The sequence below is a fragment of the Dromiciops gliroides genome, chromosome 4 (assembly GCF_019393635.1).
Source record: "Dromiciops gliroides isolate mDroGli1 chromosome 4, mDroGli1.pri, whole genome shotgun sequence".
NCBI classification, from domain to species: Eukaryota; Metazoa; Chordata; class Mammalia; order Microbiotheria; family Microbiotheriidae; genus Dromiciops; species Dromiciops gliroides.
The window spans coordinates 1138795-1161800 of record NC_057864.1 but is presented as its reverse complement, the minus strand read 5'-3'; the positions used below and the strand labels follow the sequence as shown (position 1 = coordinate 1161800).

The 23006-nt window shown below is 48.2% G+C and overlaps 1 protein-coding gene across 5 annotated transcripts in view; it reads right to left on the bottom strand.

Moving 5' to 3' along the window:
- PIGK (phosphatidylinositol glycan anchor biosynthesis class K) overlaps positions 1-23006 on the bottom strand; it is a 108841-nt gene that overhangs the window by 24251 nt on the left and 61584 nt on the right. For 4 of the 5 annotated variants that reach the window (XM_044004862.1, XM_044004863.1, XM_044004864.1 and 1 more), the window contains one exon: positions 6921-7005. The exons of the other annotated variant lie outside the window; for it this stretch is intronic. In XM_044004862.1, the coding sequence (XP_043860797.1) occupies positions 6921-7005 (85 nt within the window). The remainder of the gene's footprint in view (positions 1-6920; positions 7006-23006) is intronic. 5 annotated transcript variants of the gene reach the window in all.

Below are 23006 nucleotides of genomic sequence, written 5' to 3'. Positions count from 1 at the left end.
GAATGTCACTTCTTCCTTCTCTCATTTTTCTGATGTCACCTTTCTTGACTAATGAATTTCTCTCTGAGGCTCGTCTCAGTATATGGTAGAAGGTACTGGTTCATACTGAGTTTCCTCCAGGCTGCCTCCCAGCTATCCCAACACTTTCTAAGAGTTCTGGGTTCTTGAAGACGGTTTGGACAGAGCACGACGTCTGGCAGTTTCAATCTTGCTGGGAAGAGTTTGAGCATGGGCCTGGTGATGGACCACACCATCCACGTATAAATGGGGAGGCCTGTCATAGGATGATGGCCACTTGGTCGTGAATAAAGAAACATTTTAGAACAGTCTCCAATCCCTTTCTGCTGCAGCAGTGATAGTAGCAGAAATGGAGGCAAAAAACTGCCAAGCAGCAGCCAGTCCCCAAACCAAGTGTAAACATGACCTTACTGTAAATGTGAAATCTTCATGCAGTGACCAACCACTACTAAAATCGTATGTGGATATGACATCTTCACTGTGAATTAAAATTTAAAAGTATGTTGCAGCCAAGTGGAGGGGTAGCTCACACATCCAAACACACTGAGAAACATTGAATGTGATAGCTGGTCATTTCCTATTGCAGTGTTAATAATTAATATTTGCAAACACACTACAATGAAGATAACTGAAGCTTATAAACCAACATCTCCTCGGAGGATTAAAACAAATAAATAGAAAAATTCTTCAAAGGCCTTGATAAATTCCTTCAAGTTAAATTAGCTCCTTTTTTCTAACTTAGGGACTTGAGTGTAAAGGGGGGCAAAGGAGTGGGTAGTGAAGAGTGTGTGGGAAAGTAGGGTCCACAAGGAAAGAGTGAGAGGCAGAGACATAGTAACTCAGAGAAAAGCCTCACACCTCCACATCATGAATAATTTCTTAAGAAAAGAATCCAAAGGCGCGGGGCACCAAATTCCCTCAAAGAGCATCACAAAAAAAACAGAACTTATGTTTTAAAGGCAAGGAAACCATTCATTTTCAGTGGGAGAGTCATTCCTGAATCAGCTACCTATATACATTCAGATCCCCAACTTGTTAGAAAGATAATTCAAAGCGATGGAAAAAATAATACTATGGAGAAAAAATAGGCAACATAAACTTCAGCCAAGTTCAACCTGCCAACCAAGTTATGGGCTATTTCTGGTCTTGCCCTGCTTGCCAAGGGAATCTCAGAAGTGACCCTAATTTGCATTTCTATTGCTATCAGTTATTTGGGGTATTTCCCCCAAGTTTGCTGATAATTTCAATCAAGCCCATTCGGATCTATTAAACACCCATGATCCCAGGCCTGGTGCCGTGCAGGCCCTTGTGAGGCTCCTAAGCTTCCAGGACGTACAGAGAGCATCACAAACAAACACGAACAAAACAGATCCAAGTGAACCTTGGGGGGAAAGACACTTGCTGCTATGGAGAGAGGAAAGCTCTCCTGTAGAAGATGAGTCTTGAAAGGAACCGTGGACTCCAAGAGGTGGAGGTGAGGAAAAGGTGAATCCCAGGCATCCCTCACAGCCCGTTTGGCCAGACTGTGGAGGACAAGGAGGGGAGCACCAAGTAACCAGCCTGGAAAGAGGGGGGCCAAGGCCAGCTGGGGAAGGGGCACAACTGAGCTTAGGTTTGTCTCTGGCCGCTAGAGAGAGGAGACTCCATTCCCTGGAGTCTCCAGCACCCACTCGACAGTGGCACACTCAGGGTGCACAGGAGGGCAATCACGTGGGAGGCTGTGGGAGTAAAGAAAGGGGCTGCTGGGATAAACCGGGTCTATCCTGGCTGGCAGCTGTTGGAGAGGCTGGGAATCACGGGGTCTGTGGTGGGAGTGAAGGGGAGGAGTCTGGAATGATTCCAAGAGCCTGAGTGAGTAGGAGGCCACAGGAAAGGTGGCCTGGGAAGGAAAGAGGAGATGCCTCCAGGGCACAGAGTTGGGAAGGCCCCAAAGCAGGAGAATCGGAGGTAGGGAGAGAAGAGAGAGGCGTCTGCATGAGGAGGAGAGATCCCAGCGAGGACGGGGCCCAGGGCAGCCGCCCAGAGGCCAGAATCCAGCCAGTCTGCTCGTCTGCCTCGGAAAACTCCTTGTAGCTTCTGACGACAAAGTACCCCTTTTATGGGCATCAATAAAACACCCAATAGGTCTGTCAAGCCCAGACAAACACCTGAACTGGCCTCTTGGACTCTCTTCAATGACCCTTTCCTTAGACATAGAGAACCTCTCTATCTTTAGTGAGTCCCTTTCCACCGGCTTACACCTAAGTCTTATCATTTCCAGTCAGTTTGAGGGGCTTGACGGTAACGTAAACTGAGGAACCATACGGAGAAAAAAGAAGCAAACTGCCTAAAAACCCACGGGGCATGGACACGAAAGAGGCCACGCCAGGCCGTGGCCCGCATTCCCCTCCGCGCAGCGCCCCCAAGTGGGTACTTATGGAGCTTGTGCATGTGGATGGCATCTCTGTTTCAATGTGATAGATGGCCCTCTGAGAAATTTTAGGACACCTCGGGATAAAAGCAGCTCACTTTCATAACTACAAAAACTGTCATATTTAAAAGTAATGTAAAACTGTATATCACCCACACCATCTTATCCAAATAAAATCAGACTTAAGTAATCAGAGAAATATGAATTGTGTATGGGTAGGCAGGGCCAATATAGTACAAATGACAATTATACCTAAATTAATCTATTGATTCAATGCCATCCCAATTATATTGCCAAAAAATCATTTAACTCAGTTGGAAAAAAATAATAAAATTAATTTGGAAGAACAAAAGGTCAAGCATATCAAAGGAACTAATGGGATAAAAAGGAAGGAGCTTTAGCAGTACCAGATCATATTATAAGGCAGTGCTTATCAAAACTATCTGGTACTGGCTGAGACTTAGAAAGATGGATCAGGAGAACAGAGTAGACATACAATATACAACAGCAAATGACTATGGGAACCTTGTATTTGACAAGTGTAAACACAAGTTTGGGGAATAAGAATTCATTACTCGGTAAAAACTGTTGGGACAGCTGAAAAGCAGTCTGACAGAAACTGGTCACAGACCAATATCTTACACCATTTACACGATAAGACCAAAATAGATATATGACCTCAATATAAAGAGAGACATTACAAGAAAATTAGAAAACCATGGAACACATTACCTATCAGACTTATGGACAGGAGAGGAATTTATGAATGAACAAGAGATAGAGAGCATTGTGAGGTATAAAGTGGATAATTTTGATGACATTAAATTTAAAAGGGTTTATACAAATAAAATCAACATAGCCAAGATCAGAGGGAAAGCAGAAAATTGGGGGAAGGGGGAATTTTATAGATACTTTCTCAGATAAAGGTCTCATATCTCAGCTATATAAAGAACTTTGTCAAATCCATATGAATACAAGTCATTCTCCAATTAATAAATGATCAAAGGGTATGAACAGGCAGTTTTCCAATGAAGAAATCAAAACAATTTATAAGCATATGAAAAAATGCTCAGGGCAGCTAGGTGGTGCAGTGAATAGAGCACCGACCCTGGATTCGGGAAGACCTGAGTTCAAGCCCGGCCTCAGAGCCTTGACACTTACTAGCTGTGTGACCCTAGGAAAGTCACTTAACCCCAAATGCCTCACCAAAAAAAAAAAAGTTCTAAATCATTATTGATTAGAGAAATACAAATTAAAACAACCTTGAGATATCATTTTACACCTATCAAATTGGCTAAAATGACTGAAGGGAAAAGTAAGAGATGTTGGAGGAGATGTGGAAAAATTGAGATACTAATTCACTGTTGGTGGAACTGTGAACTAATCCAACCATTTTGAAGAGCAATCTGGAATTGTGCCCAAAGAGTTGTTAAACTGCCTACACCCTTTGACCCAGCAATACCACCACTAGGTCTCTTTCCCAAGATGATTAGGGGAAAAAGGAAAAGAACTTGTTTGTTCTAAACTGTTTGTAGCAGCTCTCTTTGTGGTGGCAAAGAACTGGAAACTGAGGGAATGCCCATCCACTGGGGAATGGGTAAACAAGCTGCGGCACATGACTACGATGGAACACCACTGAGCCATAAGAAACGATGAGCTCCAAGACCTTGGCAAAGCAGAGATGGACTTGCATGAAATCACGAGTGAAATGCGTAGAGCCAAGAGAAGGTTGTGTCCAATAACAGCAATATTGCTTTGAGCGACTAAGCTGCGTTTCCAGGGGTGACCCGTGCTCCAGAGAGGGCAACGCAAGAGGTGGAGAGAGGCCGTCCAGTTCTGGGGTGAGGCCAAGGGACAACAGAACACAAATGTCTGACAAGAAGGTGCCAGGCACAGTGAATGGAGACCAAGGACAGTGACTGCCCAGGGCCAGAAGGTAGAGAAGGGAAGCAGGGAAGAGGGGGAGGGGAGGCAGATCAGAAAAGGCAGGAAATGCAAGGGAGGCCCCGGAACTGAAGCTCCTTATCAGGGACCTGGGAGATGAAGACACCCACAGCCATGCTGGACGTGTTTGAGCCGCTTTCACAATCCCCTGATTCTGGGGAAAGAGGAACCCTGTCTCTCAGAGGCCAAGCACAGTCTGTCCCTTTCAAATCCTTACCTGATCTTACTTTATGAAAATCAACAACCGCTACGCGATGCTAATGACCTTTTTATTTTAACAGATTAAAGTGAAATGAACCCAAGAATAGACAAACAAATGTAACTGAACCCATCTGTTGGCCATTTCTTAGCAAAGACACAAAGAACAGTGTAAATTTTCCATTAAAAAGTGTCATCTTTCCGTCATAAAATCCATATCTTAATTCTAAATTTAAGCTATTAAGGAAGAGCTGAGTGGTTTGAGTTTAAAATTAATGGCTGTGAAGTAACTGTAAAATTTAATTATATTGAAAATTGTGCGTTTCTTCTCCCATCTGTCTCCCTGGGACAGTCCCCCAAAACAATGACTTGACTTGCTCCCTCTGCCTGCTGAGGCAAGGCCTGTGGGGAAATACCAGCTGGAGAACACTCTGCCCCAGTTTATAAAACCTCGAACCAAGCTCGCAGGAGCTGGAAGCCTGACCACTAGAAGAAACATCCAGAGGGAGGGAGACACGGCGAGTTGTGAACACCACCATGGCTCTGCTTTACGGGATGAGTAGGCTGAGCAAGGTGGGGGAAGTGAGCGCAGGGAAAGGTTCTGAGTCCTGTGACAATGAAAGTGCCAAAGCTTCAAGGGGAAAGAGCCTCCTTCTTGTCCAAGTGGGAAGTTTCACGTCATGGGCAGAAGGCTGGCATTGAAGTCCCAAAGGCTGAGTTCAAGTCCTACTGCTGAGCCGTGTGCGCCTTGGCAAGACGCTCACCTGACTGCACGGGACTGACGGACAGCTTGCGATCTGCGTGCACTGATGAGGCCTCCACTCCTTTCTGCATTCCCACTCTGCTCTCCCGAGAGTCCCAGAGAGCCATCCTGGGAACACGGCGTTCAGAGACCAGCATGTGCGGGGAAGACGGCATGTAAGCCAGCGCCCCTTGGTCCCAAAGGTGCCAGGGCTGTCAGTCGAGAGGAGGCCATAACTTAGCGGCCCGCCTCCACCTCCGTGAACTGAACCTTTAGAAGAAAGAGGGCGAAATGTCGCCTTCGGTCAAAGGCCTAATTCTAATATGGTGTCGTAGATGTCAAAATTCTTTAAAATACTACGCTCCACTGCTGGAAGGCAAAAACAGTGAGCTGGGATGTGGGACGCACCGGACGGCCCTCGCAGTCTACGCGGAATGGATGCGGTGCCTCGGGCTGTGAAGAGGCTGCTGACGTTGCAGGTGGGCTGGTTTCCCTCCCGGGGGCCCCTGCACCAGTCCTGAACAGCCCCACATTGCTCGCTGCTGCTCACTCACACAGTTAAGGACACACTGCCTTGCCAGCCACTCTGCAGCTCCCCCCATTTGTGAACAGTCAGCCAAGAAGAAAGAATTTTGAGGGTGACATTTGCCGGCTGTTGGGCCATCCAAAGCACTACAATAGCAGGGAGTTCCTGACATATAAACTGGACTTGATTTCCAACCCGAGTGTCTTCGCAAGGTACAAATTTCAGTCAAATGTTGCCCTGCTGGTCTCTATGTGTGTGTGTATTTTTAATTCCACAAGACACACTCTTAAAAAGAACACCCAGACTTAAAACTCTACAAGAGAGCCTGTTTCCTTTAAGAATTGGACACAGGCATGGCTTCTAGCAAACACTCAGCTAAAAAACAAAATGCTGGCTCACTGGTGATATTTGGGGAGACCTGACAGTACTAATCAAGAACCACCAGAGTCTGCAGAACTCTGGCGCAAAGACTTCTCGTTTGTCCTCTTGGCCCACAAGGTGAGGTCCAATGGCCATAGCCACAGTAGTCAAGAGGATGTTGAGAATTACGAGCACATCGGGCCCAGCAGGGCGGCAGCTAAGGACTGTTCAAACAACAGTGAGGGCCTAAGTCCCAACTCCAAACAGGGCGCTTCTTTCAGTGATTACGGCTATGCAGACAGCGTGGCAAAGTCACTAGAACTGGAAATGGAAAAACTGCCGGCGCTGCATTCACAGTTCTCCTTTACAGGGACTGATAATGGGGAGGGCAATCTCACCCTAATGACCATCTCTGGGCTATTCTACCTAGCCATTTAACAAGCACCATGCATTGGGCTTCCAAGTGAAAGTTTCTGGAAATTGAGCTTTGTTGTTTCGAAATAAATACAAAAGACAGGCTCACTTGGGTCTCGGCCTGTTTCGTATGGTCAGGCAGCGAGAGATCTGGCATTACACAGTCCCAGCTGAATCCTGGGCTCAGAATGGTGCTGGCCTAACGAACAGAACCGACGGGTGCCTTCAAGCAGCGCCCCGTCTTTTCTGAAAAACCTAACAAAAGCAGCTGTCTGGTCTATTTCACAAAGAGAAAGCATCAGACCAACCTGGTGAATGATCTGAGCCACTGGAAGCTGCTCCGCGTAATTAAGAGGCTCCATTACTTCCTCATCCTTTTGGCATTTGAGGTCGCTGGGGAAAGATGTGAAGACACAAACATGAGGTCAATGCTCAGACACATGAAATACTAACATTAGACAATGCAGTGTTAATATAACTTGCATGCTGGCTATTACTAAATTCAAATCGAATGTCAATGCTCACACCGCCCTAATTTTTAAAATTCACTGTTTATCGAACATCTCTGGAAAACATTAATAGCCAGTGGAACCTTCTGGCTGCCTCCTTCTCATCCTTCCTGTCCTCTATGGCCCCCAGCTCCTCTTCAAAGTTCCACATTAGTTACATGCTGCACCCATCACGCACCCTGCCACATGCAACCCCAGCAGGACGCTGGTATTAAAGAAACAGGTTTTGGTTTCAGAGGAAAGTCTTAAGGACATGAGAGGCAAAGGTAGTTTGGCCTGTTCTCCTCCCGGGCCCAACTCATCCAGCAGATGACGGGAGAAATGAAGAGAGTCCTCTAGCATATTTGGTGGATCCCTTGTGATAAAATGCAGGGACGTCATAGACAAGAGTCTAAGAGGATGAGCAAACATAGGCGGGTCTCAACCTGCATTCACAGGAGGAATCAACACATGGGATGTGACTGGGTTATAGATCCATCTCAGTGTCTGACTCTATGATCATGAGATGAGTGCAGATCCCATGGGATCTCCTGTTGGATCTACTACCGAAAGCATCAGAGGACGCCTCTAGGGCGAACCTACACTTGAAAACAAATACACTCTTCAATTAAGTGATTCTATGCAGTACATCCTATCGTTCTATTTAAAAGAATTTCTTAGTGAAAAGATCCCGCTGTGAAATAGCCAACAGAGTACGAGGCTGGAGTTGTCAGCACTCTCCCCAAAATAAAGATCATTCTGATCAAATTTTACGTATTCTTGGCCTTACTGGATATTGAGAAAGGCCCTCAACAGAAGAAAAACACTCGAAAGTGATTGTTTTTCTTTTTCAATGGATTTTATACTGATTTGTCAGGTCCCCAAACAATTTTTTCCAAGGTTCACGGAAAAATTAATAATGCAACACAACACAGTCCAGTCCTTGAGGTCCAACCTATAGGGAAAAGAGATTATACCTCTTTCTGAGAAGGAATAAAGATATTTAGATCAACAAGTCATTAGGAGACATGAATGAAGAATACTTTCTATTACCGACTAGAAGTTAAACTACTGAACGTATAGGCATGTGCACTATGTAAAAGCTAATGAAGGAACACCTCCTCCGTGCCAGGTACCGTGTGGGACATGAGATACAAGCATAAAGAATGAGCCAATCCCAACATGGAAGGTGCCACCAGCTTTCAGAACTGTATTCTACCACCCCAATGTCCTAAAAACCACCAATCTTTAAGGGGTTCTATTGCCATATATGAAGCTGCCACAGAAATTTCATTCCGAAACTCGTTATCGGTAACATTGAAATGTATGCTACCCATGAGCATTTGTGGCCACTCAACTACCTTTCTGTCCAACCGGTTACAGCTCATGGGTTCTCCTCAGTGAAGGAAGAATGGAGTTGTTGGAATCTGTCTCTGCACAGGCCCCAAGGCAATAAGCAGCCTCCCTTCATAGGACGGTGGGTCCCCCTGACTCCCAGTCTTCAGAACAACCACCGACAGACCACCATGAAGGAGACTACATCTTCTGCACAAACACTCAAGAACTCAGTAAGCTGCTTCAGCCTAAGTCACAGAGCCTCAGAGTGAAAGGGAGCTTAGAGGTCTCTGGTATAACCTCGACCTGACCAGAGATCGGCCAGGACAAGGCAAGCCAAGGCAATGAGTATTTCGGGCTGCCCGCCTGTACGAGTGAGGCCCTGTGACCACTGCATCGGAGCACCTCTGTGGCACTCTGCAGATGTTTGTGGCACTTCTCTGGGCCATCTCTGCACTGGTCCTTGTCTCCTCCTTCCTTGATTCCTGAAGGCTTTCCTATCAGGAGCCATTCTGGGAGAACACATTTTCTCCCTGCCCCTTTCACCAGAGACCTAATCAACAACGTCAGGTAGGACTGGGCATCAGTGCCGAGGCTGCAAAGCGGTTTTCTCTTTGGATTTATTTTACTACGCTGTCCTGGTTTCGGGCTCAATGCCATGTTACCATGACCATAATCCATTTCACCAACTCTCAGTGGTGCCTAGTATCACAATGACGGGATTGGAGCCGGGAAGACAGAATGGGAGCAACAAAGGGAGCTACAGAAACACTGAATCTGGAGTCCGAGGGCGTGGGTCCAGCTCCCGGCTCTGTGATTCCCCAGCTGGGTGAGCTCAGACAGAAAAGTCACTTTTCCTCCCTGGCCCTCATTCTGCTCCTCTATGCACGTAGAAGGCTGCACTGGTCAGCCCTAAATGTCCCTCCCATCACTAAATCTGGGAGGTTATAATCCTCTCCCATTCAGTCCTTGTCCACCTTCGTGGACACTCAGTGCCCTCAATCTCACCTTTTTGTCCCCATCAAAACCTGACTTCCATAATCCTCTGTTCTTGGGTATGAAGGCCTTTAGCCAGGATTCTCCATCCTGAGGCCTTCAACGTCCTGGGCACATCCTCTATGGAGGCTTTATGGTAAGAGCATGGACAAAAGTGACACAGGATAAGCTGGCATGGAGATTTCTGCCCACACTAATGAAATCACGGATCAAAGTATCAAAGTAATTTATAAAACTGCAACCTGACTTAATAATATAGCATGAGGGCGGAAGAAGGCAGAGTAATGATTTCCAACCAACTGCACTTTCTCTTGCAGTCCTTGGGAGCAAGTGAAGGGCAAGACAGAGAAAAGATAACCCATCCCCCACCACCACCTTTTCGAGGAGCATTTTAAACAATCGGTCCAGCTGACTGGAAATTGATTTTCTCTCTCTTCTCTTCCTGCTCTCTGGTGATGATGACAAACACTACGGTGGCCAACAGGGCAGTCAGAGGAGCAGGATTCAAATCTCCAGCCCCCCACCCTCCTCCTGCCGGCATTCAACCTCGAGCAAACACTTCACTTCGTGGTGGGGTGGGGAGTTTCCTCAGATGCAAAAAGCAAGGTCTGCACTCAGTGGCCCCCAAGGGCCTGCCGTGAGGATTTGACCGTGGCCGGAAGGACGAGTGAGCACAGAGGAGCCAAACCACCCTTCTGAGCCCTAAGTCTTTGTGCCATGGGCTTGTCGATGAGGTGTGTGGGGTCCGATGGGGAACGCCCTGGGGTGCATGGGGAGAGCCAGCTCTGAACTCAGACCGCCGCAGCAGCAGAGACGGCACCTGTGTGTGTCCCGTGGAATTCTGAAGCTCACAGTGGCTCAGAGGTCATTGTGATTTCTTCCACTCAAGCTCTCCTTGGACTGTGGGCTCTGCATCCCCTCCCAGGGGAGAGGCCTGTGTTAGCACAGACATACAAAGGAAAGAGAATGCCTGTCCTCCAGAAGCCTGCATTCCAAGAGGAAGAGGTGACACGCAAACAGGACGGTGGCCACGGAAGGGAAGGCACAGAAACTTCCATGGGGCCACAGGCGACTCACCAGAAATGTCTCATTCAGAAGTCATTCAGAGAGTATGAGGCAAACCATGGAGGGAAGCACAAGGCCGGAAGCTGGTCTGGGGCCAGCTCGATGGGGCAGATCAGGTGAGCCTGAGCTAACAGACTCATCAGTTAGGACAAACCAGCCCCAGGGGGTGGTTCAAAAGCTGAGGGAAACTCATCCTGGTCTGGAGAGGTCTAGTGGTTCAGAGAACAGAGCAGTGGCTGGGAGGTGGAGTGTGGCCTGGGAGGACAGGGTGGTGCGAAGGCCGTTGGGGGACAGCCAAAGTCACCCAGGGCCTGGGCATGCACACGGATGAGTAACTACAACGAGTACACAAAAGTATCCAAGTAATTTCAGGAGAGACAGCACAATAACAACTGGGGAGACTAGGAAAGGCCTAATGCAGGAAACCAGGAACCCCATCCAGTGCTGAAAGGCCTCCATCAGCTCCCATCTGACTTCTAGGCAGGCTGGTTGCTGTGTATACAGAAGGAGTCAGCCAGCAACTACCTGGGACTTCCACCCTCATGACGGCTCAGAACCAAGATATCTCTCCCTGACTGCTCTTCCCGCCTCGATGAACCCCAGTGATATCTTAAAGCTTCAATCCTCCCCTCCCTCCAGCACAGAGGTGAAAGCTCAGGATGTGAATTAATTTTTGGCTTCCATTTTGTTTATTTGTCTCTCCAGTTACCTTACCAGACCTCTTTTCTTCGGCTGTTTTACAAATTCAAGGTTGCTATGGAAACATGTGTCCTCCTTGCTCTGTAAAGCAGGTCTTCTTGAAAACCTGCAGCATTTTAGTGGTGGTCTGGGTGGATCTTCGGTCTCGTCTTTTCCAGTGTCTGACTTTCATATTAATGCCCTGGACAGAACTTAGCTCTTTGATGCCATCAGTAACCCCTGCTTTTCAACACTGCACATTTTGAGGCTCTCTTCATTTAACGCTACCAACCAACAGGCCAAGGTCCCAGCACTACACCACGATGTGGAGAGTGTTTTATCGCCTGTTGTAAAAGCAGGCGCCAATACTAGAAACAATAACAAAGTCGGACTCGGAGGCCTCATTCCAGGATGCAGCGAAAGCCACAGGCAGGACGTCCTATCATGGTGGGAAGGGCTAGACAAATCCAAGAACTAGCAGAGAGGTGTCCCACCAAAGCCCGGCCAGTCATGGTGATGGACTGCTGTTGACTAAAATGTCTGGGGCTTTTGATCAGTCAAGGGAGTAGAAAGATGGCGGTCAGAATGCCTGAAGCATTGGTGACGGAATCACTCGGCTTTACGCCGGTCTCTACTCTCAGGCTTTTCTCAGAATACCACTAAAAAGGAGATGGTCAAACTATAATCACCCTTACTTTACAGATGAGGTGAGTTGGGTGCTGAGACTCCCCCAAGACCCCCAGGGACGCCCAGGAGAAACAAACCCTCTAACAAGCCCAACACCACACGGCCAGGGAGTGTCAGAGTCTATCTGGAAGCCGATCTCTTCACTCTGAGTCCAGAGGAGAGGGTTTAAACAAGAGGACTGCCTACGGTTTTAGATGCTGCAGAAATCAAGGGTGACTAGGACAGGAAAAGGCCAGATGCCTAACGACCTTGGGACAACTGCCTCGGTGTCCTGGTAGGAGTGTAGACACTAGAATGAGTGGGTGCTGAGACAGCCCGAGAGGAAAGTGTAGACTGCTCTCTTGAGGCGACCGGCAGGGAAGGAGAGAACAAAAATCAGATGGGGGGGTGAGAGTAGTAGAGTCGTGGGTGTCGGCCTGGGGTGTTTTTGTCTTGGTCTGTTGTGTCTCAGGGTAAAGGGCCATATTTGTAGGCTCAGAAGAGGAGGAGACACGGAAGATACAGAAGTGAGGCAATGACGGATGAAGCCAGGTTCCAGAGGAGATAGGACTACGGTCTAGGTTAATGGGACAGCTGTGGCCAATAGAAATGAATGCCCCTTCTTCCTGGGGCAGGAGAGGCTGGCAGGTCCCAAAGCACCCTTTGGGAGTTAGGAGGCGTATAGTATAGACTGGTGATTCAAGGAGCAGTATCAGGGATCTTAGCTTTAGGGCCTCAGCCAGAGATAAAGAAGCCAAGGCCCAGAGAGCCTCAGAACCAGGCTCACAGTTCTGATTCGGACTCAGCTCCTGAGACACCAAAATCCGGCGTTCTGGATACCTCAGACACAGGGCACCAGGATTCCAGGTGAGCGTCTGAGTTTCCTGGGCACCGCTGTCCCCATTTTCTGGCTGAGAAAACTGCAGCCTTGCCAGCTTGGAGCCTCCCTGAGGCCGCGTGACTATTCACCAGACAGACTGTGGGGCCTCCCCCTACCTGAACAGGACGTCTCCCGTCCCTTCTCCTTGTTCCCAAGGCCTCCCCCTAGTTCAGACCATCGTCGCCTCTCCCCTGTTGAACCAAATTTCCACACAGATGTCCCAATGGCATTAGCAAGGCACAGGCCAGTGCACATCCGCGGGGCTGCCTATGGCCTCTGGGGCAAACCGAGGGGGCCTTGTGCCCTGGCTCTGACCGTCCTCTGCAGGCTCCTCAGACACGGCCGGCTCTCCCTCACTCTCCGGTGTGTCCAGGCCGGCCTTCCTGTGGCTCTCCATACACACCACTCACTCTGCCTACTCTGAGTCTCAGCAATGGCTGGTCCTGGGTCCAGCCCAACCATCCCTGCTTCTCACAATCCCAGGTTCCTTCCAAGGACAGCTCTGGCACTGCCATGAGGAGGAGGTCTCTCCTCACCCCCCAGCTGTGTGTGTATGGGGGGGGGCGGGGAATGGATGCCCCCAAACTGTCTCATATCTGCTCTATGCGTGCCTAGGTCATCGGCACCTCCCTCCCTCCCCCAAAGGATGGAAGCTCTTTGAGGTCGGGGCGTCTTTATTTTTGTCCTCCCATGCCTAGTGCCCGGCGCACACTTCACACCCAGCAGGCTTCTGATGAACGCCCATGGCATAATGGTAGAACGACTGTCGGAACCCTGAAGCACGAGCGCCATCTTGTGGCATCTCAGGAGGCTGCGGCTAAGGTCCATCAAAGCTCAATCAGCTTTCAACCAGAAGGCACAGAGGGGCAGTGAGGTGGCCCAGTGGGTAGAGCGCTGGCCCTGGAGTCAGGAGGACCCGAGTTCAAATCTCACCTCCAACACACACTAGCTGTACGACCCTGGGCAGGTCCCATCCCCCCTAGTGCCTCAAACATCCGGAGTCATCTCCGGTCATCCTGATGTAGATCTGGCCACTGAGCCCAGATGGCTGAGGAGGGGGGAGTCTGGAGCCCCTGCAGAGCCCTGCCTCCCTTCAGACCAGTTCACCGCGAGTCCCGGTCCTCTCCAAGAACAAAGGACAAACAACAGCAACAACACTGCCAAAGGGGAGGTCCTGGTCCTTGCCAAGGCCACCTCTGCAAGGACACTGGGTCTCATTCCCTCCCACCTCCTCCATCCTCCGTCCTAGTCTGACCTGGCTGCCAGCGGCCTTGGTTCTCAGCCACACCCTCCCTGGGGGGTGGGGCACTGTGGGACAAAGACCTCTTGCCCCCATTCTGACTCTCTCTGCCCTGCCCCCACCCCTTTTCAGCGTCATTAGACTAAAGCCCCTGGAGGGCAAAGACTGGCTTTCTTTGAGGAGCATCTGTACCCCCAGAGCTGAGCATGGAGCAGCTTTGCCAGTGGGGATGGCTTCATGAGCTGGCGGTCAGTGCACCAGCCTTCAGCCCAAGGGATTCTTCTGCAGCACAGACCTGACGCGGGATGAACCTCCTCGACCAACCCCAAGGGCTGGCCCCCTCGTCCAGTCCCAGGGGACAGCACTCCCCTGACCCCACCGTCTCCGCACCTTTGCACTGGCCATGTCCTGGCCCAGAGCGCCGAGCCGCCCCTCCTCGCCTCTGCCTCTTATTTCAAGGTCAATCTCAGGCACCGCTTTCTGCATGAAGCCTTCAGTGACTCTTCCTGCCCAAATGCCCTGAAGTTCACTATGGGTTGTATGTATCCGTACACATGTATAATGCCCGTGTGTAGCTGTCAACTTTAGATTCATGCTATATATAGATACACACGTATTCTCTCTCTGAACTTGAATATGAACTCACTGCAAACAGGGACCGTCTCACTCTTTGTACTTGTATTCCCACCCCACCCCAGCGTAATGCCTCGTATTGAGCACACGATCAATTCAATTCTACAGTGCCTGAGTTGAGAGAAAGACAGGAACTGCTACAAATGGCGGTGGGGGGGGGGGGAGGTGTTGATAACCAGAATAACGGCACACAACGTGACAACAAGAACTTAAGATGAGTCAACACTGAAAGGCACCTGCAACACAATTAAATTAAACATCTAGCGTCAGCTCTTGGAGTCGGATGGTGCGACGCCCTTCTCTTTTCTCAGCAGAGATGGGAAGGGCTCCTTTGTACCACTGGTACATTCTATATGTGGGTTTGGGGGCTGGAATTTCCCAGGAAACAAAAAACAAAAGTAAGAGCAAGGGAAAGGACGGGCTTAAAGAATCTCGGAGTCCCTGCAACCCTGGGCTGCCCTGCCCTTCCTATTGCCCATGGCACCAGCACTTTGCCCCCTGAGAGGGTCTGACATGCGGACTCGGTGGGAACAGAGGCCCTGGCTCTGATTACATCACACCTGTTTCCAAGGGAAGAAAAGAAAACAAAATATGGCCAAGTCAGATGCTGAGGCCCCGGGGCTCACAAAAACTCTGGTAGAAGGGCCCAAGTTCTGCTGCATTCTCCCTCTCTGCGAAGACCAGGCTCGGGCCATGGCAACAGAGGGCCTATCAGAACACTGGCCACGTCGGCCACGTCAACCACGTCAGCCACATCGGCCACATCGGCCACGGGCCGAAGGACTGTTAACCACAGCGACTCTCAAAGATCTCTGGAAGTTCTGAAGCACCTCCAAAAAGATCTTTCACATACTGAAAATAAATTCATCAGTCACTTGACATCAAACATACCTTTATGCTTCTCTTACGCTAGGGCCTTGGAATGCATCAGGGCCGCTATGAACACGTGTCATTATTACACCAAAATTATTATTATTAAATGTAGTTCATTTAATTTACATGTGAAATTAATTTAATTGTAATTAAATCAAAAAGAGCCATCCAATTAGTGAGTTACCAGGTCACAGGGAGTCTACTACAGCTGTTTGCTTAAAGGTCCAGGTGTACTCCATAATAACCGGGGCCATCCACTGTTAAACTGCTAATGATTCTGGAAGAAGCTCAGCTGCCACTTGGTTTTCCTCTGCACCGAGCCCAGGAGTGTTCTGTGAAGCATCAATAACTCAGACCACTTGGGGGAGTGGGGAGAGGACTCGTGCATCCTGGCTTAGTCAAGTCTTCACTGTTGCTCTTCATGACCTTGTTTGAGGTTTTCTCATACTGCAGAGGTTTGCCATTTTCTCCTCCAACTCATTTTATATATGAGGAAACTGAGGCAGACAGGGTACCATAGCTAGAAGTATCTGAGACGAGATTTAAACTTAGAGAGGTGAGTCTTCCTGACACTAGGCCTGGCACTGTTTACTGTGCCATCCAACTGCCCTAGTTTAGCCTGCACTTGGCACCAAAAGCACTGGGCCAGACATGAAGGAGATTATGACTAGACATATTCTTTAAAAAACATATAAAATTCATTCTTATATAGGGAACTGCACTTCCACACTGACTGTCATCTGGAGGAACTAAACTAAGAACATTTGGCTTTAATTAATTAATCTTAAAGTATTATGCTTAGGGTTATGCCCATTTACATAAAAGCCCAGTCTGCCCTTGGTCAATGTAGCCTCTTCAAGACTCAATATAGAACTCTTAAGCAGTCAAAGTAAGCATTAAAAATAAAATAATTTGAATTATCTAAATTTAAAAGCCCTTTGCACAAACAAAAGCAATGCAACTAGTCTAAAATGAGAAACTAGCAATTGTAGGGAAATTTCTGAACCAAAGACTTATGATGAAAATATAATATTCTACATTTATAAGGAATTGATACAAACATGTAGGATCAAGAACTGTTCCCCAGTGGGTGAGCCAAAGGATGAAAAGAGTTTTCAGAAGCAAAGCAAATGTTCCAGAACCACATAGGAAAATGTTCTCACTCACTAACAAAAGAAATGCACACACAATATCTCTGAGATTTCTTCCCACATACAGCAAATTATCAAAGATGATAAAATGTAGAAACAATCAATGTTGAAGGGGCTATAGGGAAAGAGGCAAATTAAAACAATTTCAGTGGCTGTGAATTGGGCCAATTATTCCAGGAAGCAATTTGCAATAAAGTGAGAAAAGTCCCTCATCTTTTATCCCCTCTGACACAGCCACCCCACTAGTGGGCATATAGTCTAGAGACATCAGTGACACAGAGGAAGGACTCATGCATTCCAAAACACTCACGGCAGCATTCTTGGTAGTAGCAAAATAAGTGAAACAAAGTAGGTGCCCATCGAGGGAGAGAGAGAACAAACTGTGTTACATTTATGTAATTAAATAGAAGAAACTATGAAAAAGAGGAATTCATAAAAACATGGTAAGACTTGCAAAAAGTGATAAAGCAAAGCCTAGAGGAAAGCACATATAACTAAGATAACACAAATGAAAACAGCACAAAGGGGCCACTGAACTCAGATTAACTGCAACAGTTCTGGAGAATAAATGACGAAACACAAGCCAATGACACATTCTGTAAGACATGGCTTTTCTTTGCTACAATGGAGAGTTCATGCAGGTGGCACATTGGGAAATGGCTGATGTTTCAAAATGTCAGCAATTATTAGATAGAGGAAAAAACAGGCAGAAGGAGAGGGAGGGAAGGAGGGAGGGAGGGAGAGACAGAGACAGAGAGAGGGAGGGGGAGGGAGGGAGGGAGGGAGGGAGAGAGAGAGAGAGAGAGAGAGAGAGAGAGAGAGAGAGAGATTGAGACTGACTTTGAGAGAAAGCAGTTGCTCCTAGTAACAAAAAACAAGTCATACCAAACCAACCCAATTTCCTTTTTGGGTACAGCTTTGGAGGAGGTAAAGAGAAGGGCACAGACGTTGTCAAATGTGTCAAGTGTTTGGCTTAACCCAGCAAACAAGCCCAAACTAGGTCAGCAGATCTATAAGGAGCAGGGTCACTGCAAACTTGCTGGGTGATCCTTGGACCCCAGACCCTGAACCACATGTAAAAGATGGAGAACATTCTTCCCGTCTCTGATATGCAAACACCTATTCCTTCTCTCCCCCTCCTCCCCCCGACCCCACTCCCGACTCCCCAGGACCCTGTGCCTCCTCCACACACCTGCTTGTTTTTCATATTTAAATGTTTCCCTGCATTCTGAGCAACTCCAAGTCTCCTCATAGGAGTCTTTGGAACAAGATGCCAACCTGGGCTAGATGACAGCGTGTAGAGGCTTCATCATGAGGCAAACAACCACTACCACAGTCAAAGATTATTGGCCAACGGGCTCTCCTGAGAGTAAAATGGCAGCACTGTGGCTTCAGCAGGAGAAGAGACTTCTATTGGTGACTAAAATAGCCTTCGACCCTATACAGCAAGATGCTCACACTAAACATTGTTACCACAACACCATTAGCCTTTGCTTAGGCAATGGCCCCACTGTGTACGGACCATACTTTTGGCACTCAGTCAGTAGACATTTATTATGTGCCCGGCACCATGGGCCAGGAATTGTGCTGAGGGCTGGGGATCCAGCCATGGCTGGCATCCCATCCAAAGGAGTTCAGATGGTGAGACATAAAGAGATGACCATCTGGGGGCCCTCATTAAACGAAGACATTGGGAGGAATGCTTGGCTCCACATGCCAAACACATTTATAAACCCAAACCCGTTTTCCTCACTGACCAATGATAATTTCAGAAACATGCACCTTCATTTCTAGTCCAACCTTGGTCGGCAGTTATTACTGAGGAGAATATCTTCCGTCCTTGTAGCTTTTCTACCGTGTCAGAGAAGTAAGATTTAAGCAATTTAACCAAGAAATGAAACGTTCTTTTTAAATGTAAATGATCATCCTCCTCCCCTTAAAAGTGATCTGTTTTGTCCATTAAAATCTAGCGTACTGGGTGCTCCTGAAGCAGATGTGCAGGTCGACACAGACCAAAACGCTTTCCCCGTTTTTTTGAAGCACGAACAATAGGCAGGGCCAAGGATCTTTTTCTCTGGTCAACAGCATTCAGAAACACATCTTCTATTCAGCCTCCAACAGCTCAATCTCCCACCTTTGTTTAAAAGGATCTACTCCAAGTGTCTGGAGGTTTGATGCTACTGCCACCCTCTGGCCAAAAGTGCTCTCGCAGATGTTTCTAGGGCCTGATCAGGTCAGAAAGCTAGGTCCTATCAACAAGTCTGACAGTCTGAATGAAGGGCAGCCATCTTCATGTTTGCTAGCAGTCTGAGTCTCTCGGCACCCTCCACCGGATCAAAGCGGTTCATTCACTCTTTCAGGACACTGCGTTATCACCCGGAAATCGACCCACCAGTCCACGCCCCAATGGCATGACGAGTGTCACAAAGCCACGGAGAGGCCCCTGCAGGCACATCCCCTAACCACTTCGCAGACTGGGGGGGCCGTGGGAACATCTGGTTTTGCAACATTTACTCTTCTGGAAAACAGACTATGTGGGACATTTGCTTCCAAAAAAGAGAACTCAAAGTCACTTTGTCTTCAGAATGTTGGTAGCTCCTTGAAATTAGTAATGCCTTGTCATTCTCTCAAGATACCAAGAGCTGAGAATTGTGGCCTTTGGCATCAAAGTCTCTGCAAATCCCTGTTCATGATTTTTAGCATGGCACTGAAGTGCTACGACAATCAGATCTCAATTTGCACCTTCACATCCATTTTGTTCATTTTTTAAAGTCACAGTCAACTATGAGTAAGACCATTTAGGGACCATAAGTAACAGACTTAAAGAAAAGTTGCCCAGCTGCCTCTGAAATCATTCAATTGCTCAAACTCATATTTTTTTTTTAAAAGTAACAAACAGCTGTGCAAGTAACAAAATCAAGAATTATTCAATGATCGATTTTTGATATTTTATAAATCAAGTAAGTGCATCGTGACAGTTGCTTATTCAATGAAATGGATAAATAAATGTAACTGAAGCTACATGTGGGAATGACAATAGGATCCAAATGGCCAGTGGCTGAGCTGCTGAAGGAAGACAAGACAACTGAGAGCGTGGACAGTTCATTCCTTGGAAAAGCAGGGTAGTATTCAGAAAATGGAAAAATCGGCCAGCTCTTATTCGGACACGTTCCAATGGACACGTTAGACATCGTCCATCGAGTTTTTCGGCCCCACCTTCAAATCTATTTCCACTGAGTTTCCTTTATATTTGGTGAGAGAGATTCTGCGGTGTTTGAATCCCTCCTATTGGCATTAAGCAAGTCTGCAGGTGACCTTGAATGAACAGTGTCCCATTTGAATTAACCAGCAGCAGCTTCTAACAGCACCAGAGCATTTCTCCTGGAGCTGCATCTGCCCCTGGAGGGCACTGCTAGCTTGGAAAGTGTCACAGAGCTGGGAGGGGGGGGACCAAATAGAGATTGCTGGTGTACTCCGTGCTGACACTGAACCGGGAAGGACTAAATCCATCTATCCAGCTGGTCATGAATGAATCCAATTGTATTCTGTCTGGTCTATACCCCTCCACCGTCTCCCAAAAGCTTTGTCACAATCTGGGTAAATGCTCAGCTTAGCATCAATCATGTCAAGGAAGGACATGGGGTAAGTCTGGCAGGACTTCTTCTTGGAGAAACTGCCATGCTGGCTCTTTGGAATGCCCCCTCCCCTTAACAGATTTCTGCCAAGCCCTGCCCAGAGTTCTCCCAAGTGGTCCACAGTTAGCAAACGATTCTATTCCCTTTTTTGGAAAATTGGGACAATCAATGTCTGCCCTTCTCTCATTCCGTGGGGCCTCCCACTGGGGGCACTGAGCAGGAATCCTGCAGGTTCCAAACAGGGAGCCTGTTCTGCTGCTGCAGGATCAAGACAGCCACCAACAGGAGCCCTGGCGCTGGACCAGGACACAGCCGCCCGGGAGCGCCTCCTCTATCACTGGGTCAGCGTCATCCGCACAGGTGTCCACCGTTCAGCAGGAACATGTGGAACACGTGGAACACGGAAGATAGTGTCAGCTGCTTTGAAAATGGCGTGTCCATTGGGTGTGTGGAATGTTCTCTCTTCTTCCTCTTTTAAAATTACTTGTTATAAGGGTTTGCTCTCCAGGAGGTAGGGGATAAGGGACATCTGGGTGGTTTTTAAAGATACTGATGAAAATCTTTTTGGAAAAACGGTTTCATTTGAATAGGAGCTGTCAGAACAATATGTCTGTCTCTCTGCGCTCCTGTCCTGATTTTAAAGGAATCCCAGACCAGAAGATGACAGTTCCCTCCAGTTTCTATGACTGTATTCGACTCAATCAGGAAGAGGTTGGTGGGTGACAATCACAAGAAGAAAATGCAGGGTCTCCCCACTCCCTCATTCCACAATAAAGGGCACCACAGTGGAAAAGAAGGAAACCCATTCCAACAGTTTTTAGGAACTTCAATAATATTTAACTTAAAATTACTCTGCCTGGTCCTCATCTCAAACTTAGTAAATGTTCCCCAAAACTCAGTCGAGAAGCATTCATTAAGCACTTACTATGTGCCTGGCACCGTGCCGAGTAGCTCCCAATCCAGGGCGGAGACAACAAGCAAACAAGTATCTACAAACAAGACACACAGAATTCACAAGGGCTGCGAAAGGCTTCCTGGAGAAGGTGGGCATTTGGCTGGGCCTTGAGAGAAGCCGGGGAGGTCAGGGGTCAGAGCAGGGGCGGGAGAGTGAGCCAGGCCCAGAGCAGAGAGCTGGAAGCACCTGTTCACCGGACAACCAGGAGGGGGGGGGGCACTGGATGGGAGAGTACGTGCCACAGAGAAAAGTCAAAGACGACTGGGGAGATGGGAGGAGCTGGATAATGAAGGGCTTTGCCTGCCAAACAGAGCACTCTGTATTTGATCCTGGACCTAGGGCAGCTAGGTGGCCCAGAAGACGGAGGGCAGGACCTGGAGTTAGGAAGACCTGAGTTCAAATCCAGCCAGGAAAGGTAGGAGGAGAATCAGGAGGAAGAGAGGGGTGTCCTGAAAACCTAGACAGGAGAGTGTCCAGAAGGAGACAGTGACCAACAATGTAAAAGGAAGGAAATAACAAGAAAATGCCAGGACAAGCACTTTCCCAACCGTTCTAAAGATGTTTAAAAAGGGATACTAATAACAGCAAGATTTAAAAAGTGCTCGAAGAAAAGAGCGCTGGGCCTGCAGTCAGAAAGACCTAGGTTCAAATCTGGCTCCAGACACTGACTAGCTGTGTGACTCTGGGCTTGTCACTTCACCCAGTTTGCCTCCCTTTCCTCATGGGTAAGATGAGCTGGAGAAGGAAATGGAAAACCACTCCAGTATCTTTGCTGGGGCCCAAATGAATGACAACAGGACGTGAATTCACAAACAGAGGCCTTGAAGTGGACAGAGGAGCACAGCTAAAGCCAGGGTGGGGCAGCTGAGTGGAGCTGTGAGGCGGCTTCAGCAGCCAGATGCTGCTCCACCCTCATGCGTGAGATGGACCAAAGGAGAGCAGAGTCCTGCGGTATTTGGGGGAGACCTAGTCCCTACATGCGCTTTCCTTCCGTTAAGCTCAGCCACTGCCCAAGAAGCTTCAAAAAGCCTTCCCAACGCAGTTAAAGCCAGTTACAGGGGACGCCCTGCCCTCTTCCACTAAACACACATCACAAGATGAAACTCATCACCTTCCAACATGATCTTTGAAAACAAAAGGACCACAGGAAGCGGTCCCAGCAGCTCGGGAATATGTGCACACAGCAAATACTGGCCAGCTCGGCATTGATTTGTAACCAGCGGAAGCAAAGGAGCAGGTTTTTAATTTGGTGGGAAGTCATGGGAAAAATCATTACCGGCAAAGCACTCCATGCCCACTGGGCTCTGAAGGGTCCGAGGAGCGCTCATTTTTAGAACGGAAAGCAAGAGCACAAGAGTGGGCAGGCTGCGGAAGGCTTGACCTGGATTTTTAACCCTCCCCTGCCCCAGATTCTGCCAACTATGCCCAAGCTCGGGACACGCAGGAGGAGAAGACGTCCTGAGTCTCAATCGAAACCCAACGGAAAATCTGCTCCCTCGAGGGCCACCTCATCCCAAAGAGGGAAAGGGAAAAGCAGATTATTTAACATCACTCTCCCAGGTTAGAGGAAGTTTATGGAGACTCTCAGGAGCCCTGAGGGCCCATCTAGGCCTGGCCCAGAAGAGACTGGACCCACTCCACCTCCAGCCCTTGTCTTTTCACACCAGCAATTCCCTCTTAGACATTTGGAACCAAAATCCCAAACTCAGCACTTCCAGAACAGAATCCCCCAAACCCATCCCTCTCCCAAGCACCCCTGCTACCCTCCCAGTCATCCAGATGAAGCGCTGCTGCTCTTC